The sequence below is a fragment of the Drosophila novamexicana genome, unplaced genomic scaffold (assembly GCF_003285875.2).
Source record: "Drosophila novamexicana strain 15010-1031.04,08,12 unplaced genomic scaffold, DnovRS2.1 tig00001415-arrow-arrow-pilon, whole genome shotgun sequence".
In the NCBI taxonomy this organism is placed as follows: domain Eukaryota; kingdom Metazoa; phylum Arthropoda; class Insecta; order Diptera; family Drosophilidae; genus Drosophila; species Drosophila novamexicana.
In genome coordinates this window covers 320,635-335,946 of record NW_020824856.1, presented here as the reverse complement: position 1 = coordinate 335,946, position 15,312 = coordinate 320,635, and the positions used below count along the sequence as shown (strand labels likewise).

The window sequence follows — 15,312 nt, the reverse complement described above, 5'->3', positions numbered from 1 at the left end:
ATTATATTGATATATACACATATATATATATATATATAGGGTAGTCAACTGGCCACTTGGCGCTTGACTGGCTTCCGCCCTGCGCGCTATTTGGCTGCCCGTTTTCAATTAGCCGTCGCCCCCCCCCCCCCCCCCCCCACTCGCACCTGGCGACATGGAGCTGGTCTGCTATGTGGCGCTCGGCTGCCTGCTGGCGCTGGTCCTGCTCTACGGCCTGCTGGAGCTGCACTATTTCCTGCGCATGTGCCTCTGCGTGCTGCTGGCGCGCTTCGTTAAGCGACGCTGCCACATCCTGGAGACGACCACCGTGAATGGTAGGTTTGCTTTGCCGTGCTCGCCCAGGTGCACACCTAGAATTTACCACACGCTCCTCTTTTGCGGCCAGGTCTGTGTCTGACCAACGATGTGGACACCCTGCTCTACCATATGAACAATGCGCGCTATTTCCGGGAGCTGGACTTTGCTCGCGTTGACTTCTATGAGCGCACCAAGCTGTATCGCACCATAACCAGGCTGGGCGGATCGGTGTTCCAGGGCGCGGCCACCATACGGTATCGTCGTTTCATACGGCCCTTTCATCGCTTCAAGATCATCTCCAGGGTGCGTACAGCAGCTGTCCGGGAGCGGTAGCAATAACTAATTGGAGCTCATTTGCAGATCATCTACTGGGACGAGCAGTCGCTGTTCATGGAGCATCGCTTTGTGCGTCCTGCGGATCAGTTTATACACTGCATCGTCATCTGCCGGCAGCGGGTCATCGATGTCTCCATGGACAGCGTGATGGCCGAGCTGCTGCCCAAGACGGCGGCGACGCCGCTGCAGGCGTCGCGGCATACGCTCAGCTCCACGGCCAGCATGCAGCCGGCGGGCATGGCCCAGGCCCAGGCGATGCAGCTGCCGCAGACCACGCTCGAGGCGGCCCAGGCCGAGAACGGACACGTCGCAACGTCCACGACGACGACGACGGCGTACAGTGTCAAGCTGAAGCCGCCGCTGCCGCCGGAGCTGTGCAAGTGGATCGAGTACAACGACATGTCCAGCAAGAATCTGCGTAGCGGCTGCTGACCGACTGCATCCTCTTCCGCAACTCAACTCAACTCAACTCATTCGCCATGGACTCTGCGGTGCTCGAGCACGGCATTCCGTTTCCGCTTGAACATTTGTTAATTTCTTCTTCTTCTACTCGCGCGTTTTTTTTTAAATAGTTTTTTTTTTTATGTGCGTGTGCAAATGTTGACGAGCGTGCTTTAACCCTAGCCTTAAGTCGGTCTGAATCTGCATCTGTCTGGCCTAGCCCTAAGTGCACCCTAGACGAATCAATGTAATCTCAGCATCCACAGCTATTAACCCATAATTACTTAATGTGTGTGTGCCTATGTGTGTGTGTGTGTGTGTGCGCGCGCTAGTCTAGTAAAAATGTGCTTAGATCTACCAACTTGTAAAATTGCGCGTTTCTCTCTGCTTCAATTCGGGGGTTCAGCACAATTCACAGGCGCCCGAGCAGGGACTCGACAGTGTTGGAAAGTGCTAGATTAGCAAATGCGTGCACGAATGTACCTAAACAATTGTTCTTCATGCGCGCCCGAGCAGGGACTTGCTCTGCTTCAGAAGCAAGCACTCAGAGTCCTGATTGTTTCCAATTCAAAATCCAGTGCTGCAAAGTGCTTGCATTAGATGCAATCAATCATTTATACATGTTAGCTACACCTTGCGCTCAGGCAGGTAACTAACTAACAGCTTAGGGCCAACTCATTGCAAAAGATGATGCAGTGTTGGAAAGTGTGCTTCTAGAACTATTATAGCTGTGTCTAGGATCATCTGGTTTGAGTGCATTTAATTGTCTAACAGGCAATTATAAAGCAACAACAACAACGACGTTACGCCCATTTACTAATTAAACGCATAGTCATACTTATTAGTTAAGCGATAAGGAAGTGAAAAGCTAGCCAAATACGAGACTTTTCGGTTCAACCGAAAATTCCAATAGATCAGCTAGCCTTATTTGCTTATTTCGCTGACCTTAGACCAATTGCATACTGTATACTGTGTTGTAAATGTTCATGTTGAAACCCGTTGAAAGAGCGCAGTGTGAGAAAGTGCGAAGTAAACGAGTTGTTTCCACCAGACGCAAGGCTGAGCTTGGCAACTGTCAACAATGCAAACAAACTGTAAATGGTCAGGCTAACAGTTCACGATGACGCTGGCAATTCCAAAAAAAAACAATAGACAGCACTGTTTGAAATGAATTTGTCGCTTAGTTCTTAAGTGTTAAATGTCAATCGTTGACGATTTGACGATTTGCATGCGCGTCATGTGCCTCAAGTGCTAGCAAACAGTGGAAACGGCTTAGAACAGCGGTAAATCGATTAAATTCAAGTTCAAGTGCAAGTGCTCGCAAAGAGAGACAGAGAGAGGGAGAGAGAGAGCGCGACGAGTGTGCAAAATTGAGATACTCTTCCCACTCGATTATTATTTATTTATTGCATATATTAAGCTTGGTATCTTATATAAAAAAATGGTCATTATCTTATTTTCTTCGTATGAATATTTATTATCTTATCATTGATTTGCTAATCGAATTTTTTTTTTTTAATATTTTTAATACAAGTTGAGTGTGTTTTTAACAGGTAGCAGGCAAATTTGGATTTAGTCCTTATCTATATTATGTATTAAGTGTTTATAGAGAAATTTTTATTGAAAAATTTATAAGATATTTATATTGGCTCGTTTAAACATGTATACACTAATTTAAATAATTTTTGAACAGAATTTGACATATGTATATATTTCTTTTGTGTTTGGTTACTTTTTACAATAATTTTCACTCAACATTTCTTCTTTTTATATACTTATATACTTAATTTAAGCATTTATAAGCGCACGGCCATCGCACCTAATACGCGTAATATATGCAAGCCGATGTACAGCGTGGGGGACTCTCACAAGAACTTGACCGTTTATAATTAGACGTTGAACTTGAGACGCCTGCGTTAAGCATGGCCAGGCCTGAACTTTAAGCCGGGCTGTTGAGCGCACTCGCACGCGCACTCTCTCTGCCTCTCTCTCTCTTTTTTACTCTCTCGTACTTGCTGACTTCAGCTCTGCTGCTGTTGCGCTCTCCCGCTGCGATTGGTCAACTTTCGTTTGGCTTGCAGCTGATTTTGCCAGTGCTGACAGCTGTAGCTGCATTTAATATTGAAAATAGCCAAAAATAGCCAAATGGGCACAAGTTGACTGTAGATAATTCAAATGATTAGCCTAATTAAAAATGGTGGACTAAGTTTTAAGTATTATGCGATAATTATTAGCAACTAGAATTAGCTTAATCACAGCTAGAATTGCCGGCAACTGCACATTGCTGCAGTGATCGCCGGAAACAGCCAAGTGCAGCTAGAAAACAGCTGCATTGCCAACACTGGCGTCGCATCGGCCTGCCGCTTGGCACTTGAGTCAGCTTTTGCTTGGTATCTTTCCTATCAGTTGCCTTCGGTCGCTTGTCGCTGGCAGTTGATCGTCTGCATTGCGTGCCGTTGCCCAATCGCTGATAAATACTATCGAAGTCGCAGCGTTATCGCATTTTTTGGGCTGTAAATCGAGTGTCTACTGTAAGTACTAGAAGCTAGCAGGATAACGATATATATATATATATATATTTTGTACATTTGCATCTAATTGACGACATGCCGCATTCACGAAATAACGGACCAAAGTGAACAAACTTTCGCCACTAACGGGTTTTTTTTTTGTTTTTTTGGTAATTATTTATTTTGTCTGGCAACCCTTTGCAGAGAAAACCTTGCCATCGCCATGTCGCTGCTGGTTGTGCTGTTGATTTTGTACATCATCTGGGATGTTAACTATTTTATACGCTGCGTTTGTACGGTGCTCGCCGGCCGGCTGTTCCAGGGCAAGCGCAAGGTGACAGATGCGACAACGATTTATGGCCTGTGCACCACACAGGATGTGGACATCTTCTTGCGGCACATGAACAATGCGCGCTATTTGCGCGAACTGGACTTTGCCCGCTTCCATTTCTATGGTCTGACCAATCTCTATGAGCTGGTGCGTCAGCGCGGCGGCGGCGCCGTCCAGGGCGCCAGCAGTGTACGGTATCGCCGCACCATACCCATATTCCATCCGTACAAGATCACCACAAAGCTGGTCTGGTGGGACGATAAGGCCATCTATTTGGAGCAACAGTTTATCACACTGGCCGATGGCTTTGTGCGCGCCGTTGCCCTCTCCAAGCAGTGCATCACCAATTGCAATGTCAGCGATGTGCTCAAGACGTATCCGGAGGCGGCCAAGCGGCCGGAGATGCCCGACGATTTGAAGCTCTGGCTGGAGGCCATCGAGGTATCCAGCCAAAAGTTGCGCAAAGACAAATGAGTTCCAGAAAATGACTCGTTAGCTTCTCTGCTCAAGCGCAACTCGCTCTCACCCACTCTCCCTCTCTCTATCGCTCTCTCTCTCATTCTCGCTTCTTTCATCATTACTTTAGTTTCTTTGCTTTCATTTTTCTTTGACTATATTTTTTTTTCATTTGCATAAATAAAGAAATTTGTTTTGTATGAGGCTAAGAAATGTGAATTTGAACTTCAACAATAGCGTAACGTCATCTTACGTTACGTAACGCCTGAACGTCACGTAAGCGAATTACGCACAGTAGCTGTGCTGTTCCTTGTTCGAAATGCATTACCCAACACACACAACGTTCCTAGTTGCGCGACGTAATAATAATACGTAATCAGCTGTGTGTTACGTTACCGTAATTTTGTGCGTACCGTTAGCGTAAGCTCACGCACATGTGCCCAGCTGTTTGGCAAGCTTTGAAGCTGCAACGTTTTTTCGCACAAATACAATAAATAAATAAATATTGGCTAAAAATAAAATACGTAATCGCTTTTGCGTTATTTTCACGAACTTGAGTCGTTTGTTAGGTTATGCAGCAGCTAATAAGCGCAGCTTTCACTTACATCATTAAATCAATGTTTCAAATGTTTCCATAAATGAACATTAGTTATTATGACATAGGTTAGATACCCTGTGCATTGGGAAATGCTTGAAAGAGGCTGCCTAACTCAACTCTATTGTCTTTACATAACATATATATTATATTTTAGCATAAAAAACAATATTTTTAAAGGAATCATTTAGTATTGTATAAAAATGTTTAATGGAAGGCAAAAAAGTGCTACATGTATACCGCATATGCTGATGTTTTTGAATACAGGGTATGCTCAAGTCGGCTACCTTTCGTTTGACGAGTTTAATTTATGACAAAGCTAATACGTTATTTTAATTGGTTTGCTTAAGAAATCTATTGAATGCACCCCACAAAACGCATTGCATAAGAACTTTAAGCTTATGTCAAACCAAGCTTTTGCAGCTTTTGCAGCTAGTTAAAGCTTTAAGCTTCTACAGCAAAAGTTGCGCCACAATTTCGAATAGTCATTGACTGAGTGAAAAATGCGGCCCCTTTTGTTAACTTTTCTAGTGCCTGTTGCATAATATAAATAAAACATATTCCATTTATTTTTTTAGTTTGCTTAATAAGTTAATTTAAATCGTTTCTTCTATTAATATAGAGCATAGTTATCTGATGTATATATACAAGAGCTTTCTACAGGGTATCTTCTGGGCGAATATTTGATGCTTTTCAATGCTCTTGTTTATAAGAAATGTCTTAAATTGGAGCTATAGTTTTTGGCGTGTGGCTGCACCATATTTTGCTCATGTTTTTAAGTCCTGCACCCTTGAAATTTGGATAGGAAGGGTATAATGAATCTGTAAAGCTTGCATCTAGTTTTGATTAGCATCAACAGTCGACTTGATCTAAAAGAATGTGTATATACCAGCTTTGCATGCAGTATGTAAGCCTACGAATCTTGTGCTTTGGCATGCCATGTTCAAGTTCTGAAAATTTCATAAAGATCGGACAATAAAGGTCGAAGTTATTCAAGAATGCATTTCTCACAGTGTGTGGGGCAGCGGAGAGAAGAAGCAGAGTCGTGAGTGTCTGTGAGCATGTGTTTGTATGTGTCTGTGTGGGTGGGTATGCTTACAGGCAAGCGAGCATGTTTGCTAGGGTATTTTGCAGTCGTACCCCCACGCGATCGGTCTACTCTTGCTTTCTGATAATTTATGCACGTTGTTCACAGAGCGTATGCGCGATTTTACTTTTATAGCTTCTTAATTTGTGCAGCGCCTGAAATGGGCCATAAAATCAGCGAGCATTTTGTAGAATTGTGTTTTTTAGGCCTTTGCTTATTTGTTGGTTCTTTCGTTTTGCTCCGCTCTTTGTTATTTGCTGTTGTTGTTGTTGTAAGTATTTTGAAATGTGGATCAAAACGTGACACTGAAATCTAAACATAAATCTCATTCATAAGTATGCAGGCCGCGCGTTCGCATGAAGAGACGGAAGAGCGGGAGAGAGCGTGAGCGAGAGCGGGAGAGTGGAGAGTGTAGAATGTGATTGCATTAGCGCGCCCCGCCAAAGGCCCCCTCTGCCCAGCAGCATGCTGCCGCAGCAGCTGCATGCGGACAACGACAACAACAGCAACAGCAATAACAGTAACAACAACATTTTTGCTGTTCGTTTTTGTCGCTCGTGTGCGCCAGCTTCGGCTCGGGATTTGCGACTATTTTTAACGGCAACTGCGGAGAATTTTCAGTTTTCAGTTTATTTTGAACAGCCGCTGCGAGCGCATAGAACAGCAGCAGCAGCAGCACGCGACGAGCTGCATCAAAAAATAGCAGTAAAAAATAGAAAAAGAAAACATTTTCAAAATAAAACAACGCAACGAACTGAAAAACTAAAATTTAAAAAAAAAAATCAAAAAAACAAAAAAAATTTAACAAAAATCGGTTTATTTTTTTTTTGCTGTGCAAACCAGCGATACAGTGTTGTAAATTGTCGAAAGAAATAAATATTGAAAATTGTAAAAATATTGTAATTTTTTGTTGTTGTGCGCGCGTGTGCTGAGTGTTTTTTTTTGTTAGAGCCAAAAGTGTTTGCAATATCGGGCGTCGGAGCATTATAATAAAGTACGTATATATATATGTATATATATATACTATATATATCTGAAGAAAGACAACGATTATAAAGCATGTGCCTATATATATATCAAGTATTAACCTACGCCCAGTTTCAAGCTGTTTATTATTATTGTTATTATTATTATTATTATTTTGATGAGCTTTAAGTTATTCGATCCATAGACGCTCGCCAGACTCTATGCATGGGGTGGGGCGAGGGCAGGGCGAGGGCAGGGCGGGCGCAGGGCCTCTATTATGCACAACAATAACAAAATCGCAGCTAGCGCAGTTTATTGACAGCAGCAACAACAACAACAACAACAACAACAACAACAACAACAACAACAACAGCAACAACAGCAACAACAACGACGACAGCAACAGTTGCCGCCGCACAAAACCAGATTCGAACAACTCGAAGTAATTTGCAACTGAAAAGAAATGCCGCAAAAGGGGGGGGGGGTGGGGAGGGGTGGGGGGTTGACTGAAAACAAACTCAAAGCCGGATAGATGCATAGATTGGCCCCTTTAACTGAATGCCCCGCTTCAAGTGTCCCGCAACCCGCCCCGCCTGCAAAAGACACTCGGCGCAAAAAGAGAAAACTTTTCGTAAACGCGACACTTTGCACAACAATAACAACAACAACAACAACGACAGCAACAACAACAACAACAACGACAGCAACAACGTTTGGCGTCTGGTCAAGCGTCAGTGAAAATGCTTGAAAATGTTGTCTTTGGGCCAACAGTTGTCTGGCCATGAAAATGTACAGCAGCGGCATTTGCAACAGCAACATAGATGTTGCCTTTCTCCCCTGTTCCCAACAGCAATAGCAGCAGCTGTTGGTATTACATTAGCAATGCAAGCAGCAACAGCAACAATATTTGCAATAGTTGCCACAGCAATTGACTTAGTAAAGAACTCCCTGCTGCCCCCCATAGACAGTCAAAGGTACGAGCACTGCAGCAATAGTTGCAATAGTTACACCAGCAACATGAGCAGCAACACCAACAGCAATTGCTTTAGTCGCGCATCATCCTTTCGAAGCAGCAACATATCTAATAAAAAGATACAATCACAGCAGCAATATTTGCAGTAGATACAACAGCAACAGTTGCTTTAGTCCCGCGCTCTTATGAACTGTCAGCTTCCCCTTGCACAACAGCAACATAAGCAGTAAAAGCTACAATCACAGCAGCAATACTTACAATTTATTGTCTTAATCTGTGCTCGTCCTTTCACAGCAGCAACATTGCCAATTTAAGGTGCAAACACAGCAGCAATATTTACAATAGAAGCGACATCAACAGCAACAGCAACACTAGCAGCAATTGTCTAAGTGTTCTGTGTGTTTTTCCTTTCACAGCAGCAACAACGACAATAGAGACAGCGGCAATAGTTGCTCTAACAGCAACAACAACTGCAATTGTGTTAGCTCCGCGCTCACAAGAACTGGCTTCGCCTGCTTTCGCAGCAGCATAAACAGCAGCAACATAAGCAATAAAGGGAGAAAACACAGCAGCTATATTTGCAATAGTTGCATCAGCAATAGCAACATCATCTTCCAACAAATGCCTGCTACGCTTCCTGCAACATCACCAATATGAACAATAGAAGCAATAGCAACTGCAGCAACAAAAACATCCCATAACCATTTTGCAAGAGCAACAACTGCAGCAACAGCTCCTGCAGCAACAGCAACATTTGCAATTGAAGCAACAGCAGCAACTATTCTTCTTATCCCCTCTTCCTACCATACAGTACCTTCGCACTTCCCTTGCTTCCTCACAACCGCAACAACAGCAACATAAGCATTAGATAACATTAAATTGAAGCAACAGCAGCAACTGTTCTTCTTACTAACCTCCAATCTCAACAACAGCAACATCTGCAGCAAAATTGACAACATCAGCAACACTCTTCTTACCACGCCTCTGCTACACACACCCTTTGCTTCCGCTTTGCCTATTTACAACAGCAACATTGCCAACAGCAGCAACATTAGCAATTGCAGCAACAGCAGCCGCAACTAGCACAACAACAGCAACATTGGCTCAAGCCTGACACTACGCGCTACCCACAAGCTCCTCGGTTATGATTTTTTGCAACAGCAACACTAGCATTTTCCAAGAGCAACACCTGCAACAGCAGCAACATGAGCAATAGATTCAGCAGCAGCAACAGCAAGATCAGATCATCTCGGGCTGGCAGCTGGCACAGGCCACATCTGTATGTCACTCCCCCCCACTCACCCAGCTCCCCTCTCCCATTCCCTTGTCTCGGGCAGACATCTAGCTAACCCTTTGCTAGCTTTGGCTGCTTAGACCTATGAACTGGGCAGAGGCATTTGGGCAAATGGGCAATTTCCCAATGTGCACATAAATCACTCTCGCACATCCGCACACACACACACACAGAGCCAGCTAGTGGTATTTGAAGTGGGCAGCGGCTGTGGGCGTGGCCCAGCGCACAAGTAAATCGCAAATTTCCAGCGCCAAATGGCATTAAGTCCGTCGCGTTATTGAGTTAAATTGAAAAATAAGCAAGCGACAGTTACAGTTGTTGTTGTTGCTGTTGCTGCTGCTGTTGTTGCTGCTGTTGTTGTTGTTGTTGCGGACAGCAATTGTTCGCACTTGGGCTCTGTCCACAGCAGCTCTATGCCCCGGGCGGGCCGCGCATTATTTGCAACTATTTCATTATTATTTTAGTTGCGCTTGCGGCAGCAACAACAACAACAGCAACAGCAGCAGCAACAACAACAACATCATCATTATTATTATGATCATTATCAGCATCAGGGTTAGGCTTATCATCGCAGCTTCCACTTGTTGCTGTTGCTCTTGTTGCATGCAACACTTTTGCCCAACACTTGTTGCAACTTCTTACAGTCTGCAATTGTTGGCGCGTGCTCACTTATTTGCCTACCCTGCCCCCGCCACATCCTCTGTCTCTCTCTCTCTATATCTTTCTTGACTATTCTGAAGTTAGTTTAGCTTTGGATATTCTTTCAATCCATCAAAATAGGCGCTAGTAAATATGTCAAGAGGTACTCCAAGTGAACGTTTCCATTCGTAGACATCAGACTTAACAATAGATTTTCGTATTTATGCCAAAATACATATTTTCTCGTGTATGCGCATAAATCGCACAAGAAATTACAACGACAACCTGTTGAATGCCGCCGTCGTGTTCACAGCATATTCACAATTAACATATTTCCAGCTTGTCTTTCACATGCAAAAGCCGCCTCGGTCGCGGCATACATGTGTTGCATGTGAGTTTGACAGACGTGGAAATCAAATTCAAATGCCCTGTACTCGAGCTGGGAAGGTAATTTTAGTTACAAATTAAAAGGCGCTCGAGCAGGAACTCAACTTGAATGAAGTCAGTTAAATTATGTTACTTGTTAAATTAAATGCTTGGCTGCAAAAAGTTAGACACTTTGAACTTTAAAGGTACGCCCTACGCCTTACTAGATGACTAATCGGACTTCATGTTAAATTTTTGTGGCGCTCGAGCAGTAACATTACAAAAATTCTTGTGAGATGCATAAGATATACGTGGCTATATACATAGAAAGATAGTAAGATAGTTAGATAGATAGATAGATAGCTATAAAATTGCTAACTTTAACATTTAGATGCGGTAACTTTACCAGGCGCCCGAGCAGGGACACGCATTTTCAATATTTTTCACGAAATATGTAACGCATAAAAGGGGACATCTCCGAACCTTAAAAGTATAAATATGCCCGCTCAGCATTCGACTTGTGTGCTTCTTATCGCTCTGGCAGAGAGTTTTGCTCATGTACGACATTTACCAGGCGCCCGAGCAGGGACATTGAGAATAGTTCTCGTAAGACATATTGGACATGTGTAGTCTTAAAGATATGCATTATCAAATTTGTTATCTTCAAATTAAGTTGCGTGCACTTTAGCCCTTTGCTGTGGTTTCCCACAAACATTAGATCGCTTGTGCGAGATTTACCAGGCGCCCGAGCAGGGACATTGCACGAATTTTCTGTAAATGCAATAAATTAATATTAATTTATATTGATGGAGCAATATATATATATATCCAATGCCATCTGCAGGGTGTGCCAAAGTGCGGCAATTTAGTGCCTAACGTTTTTCCTTAGAATTTAGCGACTTTAACTTAGCCTCACGGTAAATCTAATGAAAGCTAAACAAGTCAATTGTATTTGGGGTCAACTGTGATTCGACTGACCTACGTCACATTTAAGGGTAAACTAGGCCGCCGGCTAGAGAAAACGAGTACGCAAATAGGTTTTCCAGATATAAGCATGTACACATGTCCCCCCCCCCCCCCCCCCCCCTCTCCCTCTTCACCCGCTCCCCCGCGCACGCTTGTCGGCGGCCTGCTTGTAATTTGAGCTGCTGGAGAATTTCATAATAACTGTGTGTGTGTGTGTGTTGTTGCTATTCGCAAGTCGTAAATTTATTAAACTAAAAAACAACAGCAAAAACAAAAAAAAAAGTACTGCTGTTATGTATATGCAAGAGCTGCAGTTTTTGTTATTTGTTTTGTTTTTGCGGCTGGCCAATTGCTTAACATGAATGCAGATAGAATGTGCCCCGCTGGCAGATACACTTATCCAGTTACATGGGGCCAAAGGAAATACAATAGAAACAACAAATAATTTGTTGAAATTTATGAATTTGAATTTATTTATACACAGAGCACACACTCGTTATGAGGTCGCCTCGTGCGCCGGTGTGTGTGTGTGTGTGTGTGATTTCCGAAAAAGCGCGCATTTAATAGATACAAATGTATCTAATGAATGCAGCGCAACGCGTCGCTTGCCTGTCGTTCCCCGCATCGCCCCTCTCTTTATTCTAAATCCCCATTAGGCCGTGATTTATGTATTTCTCACTCTCTCTCTGCTTTTCTCTTTGCAGCTAGCAGCTCCCAGAAGATGGGCAACGCCGGCTACTCTTGCATCCGCCGCACCTTTTGCTGGCTCAACATCATTTTGTGGGTGAGTTTTTCCAGCTGGCATCGAGAGCTCGGCCCTGGGCGGATATGTTGCTGCTGTCGGCAGCAACAACAACAGCAACAACAGCAACAACAGCAACAATGGACGCCGGCAACAAAGTTCTCAGCCTCGTCTGCAGCGGAAACGGCAAAGTTGCCGCATTGTCTAGCTGCGCGTCTGTCTCAGGCTTTTGTTGCGCAACGTGGCAACGACAGGCGCATTCATTTGCAATCGTTTATCGATAATTGCCAGCAGTTGTCGATTGCGGCTAATCGCAGTGCGTTTAACTCTTTGTCGCCGAAGCAACTTCCAAGCTGAGACAGCTGTGACTTTGCCAGCTTTAAGCCATGGGAGCAATAAACCTCGACTACTCTTTAAAGTCCAAATAGAATGGTATATATCTTGCTGGATATTGAATTTCAAGTATTAAGAGGCGCGACTAGAACTGCTAGAATTCGCCTTTGAGACTTTTGTCTAAGAGTTAGAGGAATATAACACCCGCCAGATACTGGACTTGAAGGCTTTAGTAAAAGGACTAAAAAGCTAGCAGAATATAAGCAAATCTGCTTGAATATGCACCTGAAGAACTTTATAATCCGCTGGTTATTGAACTCGGAGACTTTAAGGAGGCTAGACTATTCTCTTAAGATCCCCCCTTTTCAGTTTTGTAAACAAAAAAGTAACTTTGTGGCAAATTCAACACTTTATTTTTTATTATTATTATTAAGATTAACTATAATACATTCATATTATATTAGAAATAATACTATAAGTAACTACAACAGGCCTTCAGTTCCTCAACACAATATAATTCTATGAACTCATATTCTCTAACTTATCATAATTATCCTCCAATTATTGAAGTACTTTTTGGCTATAGCTTTTACTACCAATCCACTTAGTGAGGAGCTCTCGAAAAATTGTAGCTAACAACTAATGAAACGTGTTTGCCAGCCAGTTAATTGTCCAAAAGCAGCAAAGCTAACAAATAACTACAATTTGCAGCAAAACGCTTGGTCCGCGCAATGCCAGGCAATAACAATTAAATTTGTTGCAAGCTTACCTCGCTTGGTGGATTAAATAATATTAGAGTTAAATGCTCAAAAATGGCGCTTGGCTTAATTCGAGTTATAATAATTATCAATGATTGTTGGCGTTAAATCCAAAGCCAAACGATATTTCCGATCGAAAATCGATAAGATAAAATAACCGTAAAGCGAGCGAACAATCGCGTTTTCGTTAACCAACACTAGCAGAAGGCAGCAGCAAGCAGGCAGCTTTTGTCTGCCTCTCTCTTCCTCTCTCTCTCTCTTTCTCTCTGACGTTTGCAGTCAGGACTTCACTTAACTCTAACGATTATTGTTATCGATAAATTATGTTTGTTTTTTTGCAGCTGCACCTCTCTCTGCTTCTCTCCTCTCTCTCTCTCTCTCTCTCTCTCTCTCTTTCTCTAACATTTGCTTTCTTGAGGACTCAGTGCTTCGCTAAACTCTAACGATTATTGTTATCGATAAATTGTATTTGTGTTTTTGCAGCTGCGCCTCCCTCTTTCTCTCTCTCTCTCTCTCTCTATCTCTCTTTTCCTTTCTCTCTAAGACCTGCTCCCTTGGACTCTCTGTGCTTCGTTCAACTCTTACGATCTTTTGTTATCGATAAATTGTATTTGACTTTTTGCAGCTGTGCAGCTGCGCCTTCCTTGGAGCCGGCCTGTGGCTGCGCCTCAGCTACGAGGGCTACGCAACGCTGCTGCCACAGCACGCGGGTCTGAGCGCGGACACGATCTTCATGTGCATCGGCGGCATCGGATTTGTGGTCAGTTTCTTTGGCTGCTGCGGCGCTTGGGTACAGTCTCGCTGTCTGCTGGTGCTGGTAAGTGCATTTATACACATTAATTAATTTGCGGCAGCTTTATAATCTCGGATTTTGTTCTGCCCAGTACTTTATGCTGATCGTGATGCTGTTCATGAGCGAGTTTCTGGTGGGCTCCATTGCGTTCCTCTTCCGCGGCGGACTCGGACGCACGCTGGCCAACGAGCTGCGCTTCGGCATCGAGCGCCATTACAATGCCAGCGATCGGGGCTCGCTGGTGGCGCCATCTGTGGCTGCCATTTGGGACAGTGTGCAGCAGTCGGTAAGCTCTCTTTCCATGCATACGCTGTTCACAATGTGAAAACGGGCATAAGCGATAGATAGAGACAGTGCAAGATATATTTCAGGCACCTTATTGAAAGTAACTTGAGTTGGGATATGCGACGTTTTCACACTGTGCACAGAGTATGGCGCAGTCGGTGACAGCCGACTGCAATGTTCTTGCTTGACTTAATTCAGAACTAACTTCTTTTGTTTTTGGAACAGTTTGAATGCTGCGGCGTGTCGTCGTACGAGGATTGGTATGACATACAGTCGTGGAGCGGCAAGCGCTGGGTGCCGGACTCCTGCTGCCGCCAGCTGTACGATCAGAGGCAGCTGATCACCGAGGGCTCCGGGGATGGGGTGATGCGCGTGGATTGCGGCAGATCCGAGAATCCCACCTTGTGGTGGGACAAGGGCTGTGCCCATTCGCTGCAGGGCTGGTTCAATAGCCAGCTAAATGTGGTCGGAGCCATCGGACTGGGCATTGCGTTTGTCCAGCTCTTCGGGCTGATTACCTCGATGCTGTTGTTCTGCACGGTGAAGCACAAGAAGGTCTCCGACACGTACAAGTCGTACTCGCCCTCAATTGATCCGCAGACGCGCACCAGCAGCTGGGAGGATTGAACTCGTCTCTAGCTAGATCCGATCCTCCGCGACATGGAGAATTTCTAAAGCAAGGCGCCGGGACACAGGCTATTGCATATATTATCCCCCCCCCTCCCCCCACCCCATCTACCCTAATTTTTTTTTAGTATTATTATTATTTTTTTTCTGCTGCGAAATGTGCCAAAAATTAATTTAAATATGTTCATTTTTTTTCTTCTGAACTTTGTATTATTAGAAAAGTGAAGCGAGGCGAAAAAGTAAGCCAAGCCCAAAGCTGAGTTCACACAAGTTTAGTATTTTTCCTGTTGCTTCTCTCTTTGCCAGCAGTATTTAGTGGTATTTTTGTGAAGTCAGCTTTGCGAGCCTCTAATCTATTAGTTAGCGGTATATCCATATTGTGATGTGCTCATCTAGTTTATGCATAGATCTATCTATATATATATATATATACATATATATATATATATATATATTTTGATGAATATCTACACAAATGTCAGCTAAGCTCTGGGCCAAAAAAATACCAAGAGTTTGG

General features: G+C 43.7%; 3 protein-coding genes across 4 annotated transcripts; all 3 read left to right on the top strand.

Annotated features, from left to right (window-relative positions):
* Window positions 1-129: 129 nt before the first annotated feature.
* On the top strand, window positions 130-3,272 carry LOC115767619 (protein THEM6). Of its 2 annotated transcripts, XR_004018392.1 has the most exons (4): window positions 130-314; window positions 386-600; window positions 658-2,357; window positions 2,868-3,272. XR_004018392.1 is itself a non-coding variant. In XM_030711919.1 (3 exons), exons 1-3 carry the CDS (start codon window positions 155-157, stop codon window positions 1,063-1,065), a joined length of 783 nt encoding a protein of 260 aa, XP_030567779.1. In that variant the 5' UTR covers window positions 130-154; the 3' UTR covers window positions 1,066-2,709. The 2 variants fall into 2 exon arrangements, 1 of the variants encoding a protein (XP_030567779.1); XM_030711919.1 differs by lacking the exon at window positions 2,868-3,272 and having other exon boundaries at window positions 658-2,709.
* Window positions 3,273-3,484: 212 nt separating this feature from the next.
* LOC115767620 (protein THEM6) lies at window positions 3,485-4,533 on the top strand. The gene is made up of 2 exons (XM_030711920.1): window positions 3,485-3,605; window positions 3,789-4,533. The coding sequence occupies exon 2, from the start codon at window positions 3,808-3,810 to the stop codon at window positions 4,387-4,389; it is 582 nt and encodes a 193-aa protein (XP_030567780.1). The 5' UTR covers window positions 3,485-3,605; window positions 3,789-3,807; the 3' UTR covers window positions 4,390-4,533.
* Window positions 4,534-6,829: 2,296 nt separating this feature from the next.
* Window positions 6,830-14,910, top strand: LOC115767617 (tetraspanin-9). Its single transcript, XM_030711917.1, has 5 exons — window positions 6,830-7,047; window positions 11,962-12,041; window positions 13,716-13,907; window positions 13,975-14,169; window positions 14,394-14,910. The coding sequence occupies exons 2-5, from the start codon at window positions 11,979-11,981 to the stop codon at window positions 14,793-14,795; spliced, it is 852 nt and encodes a 283-aa protein (XP_030567777.1). The 5' UTR covers window positions 6,830-7,047; window positions 11,962-11,978; the 3' UTR covers window positions 14,796-14,910.
* Window positions 14,911-15,312: the final 402 nt, after the last annotated feature.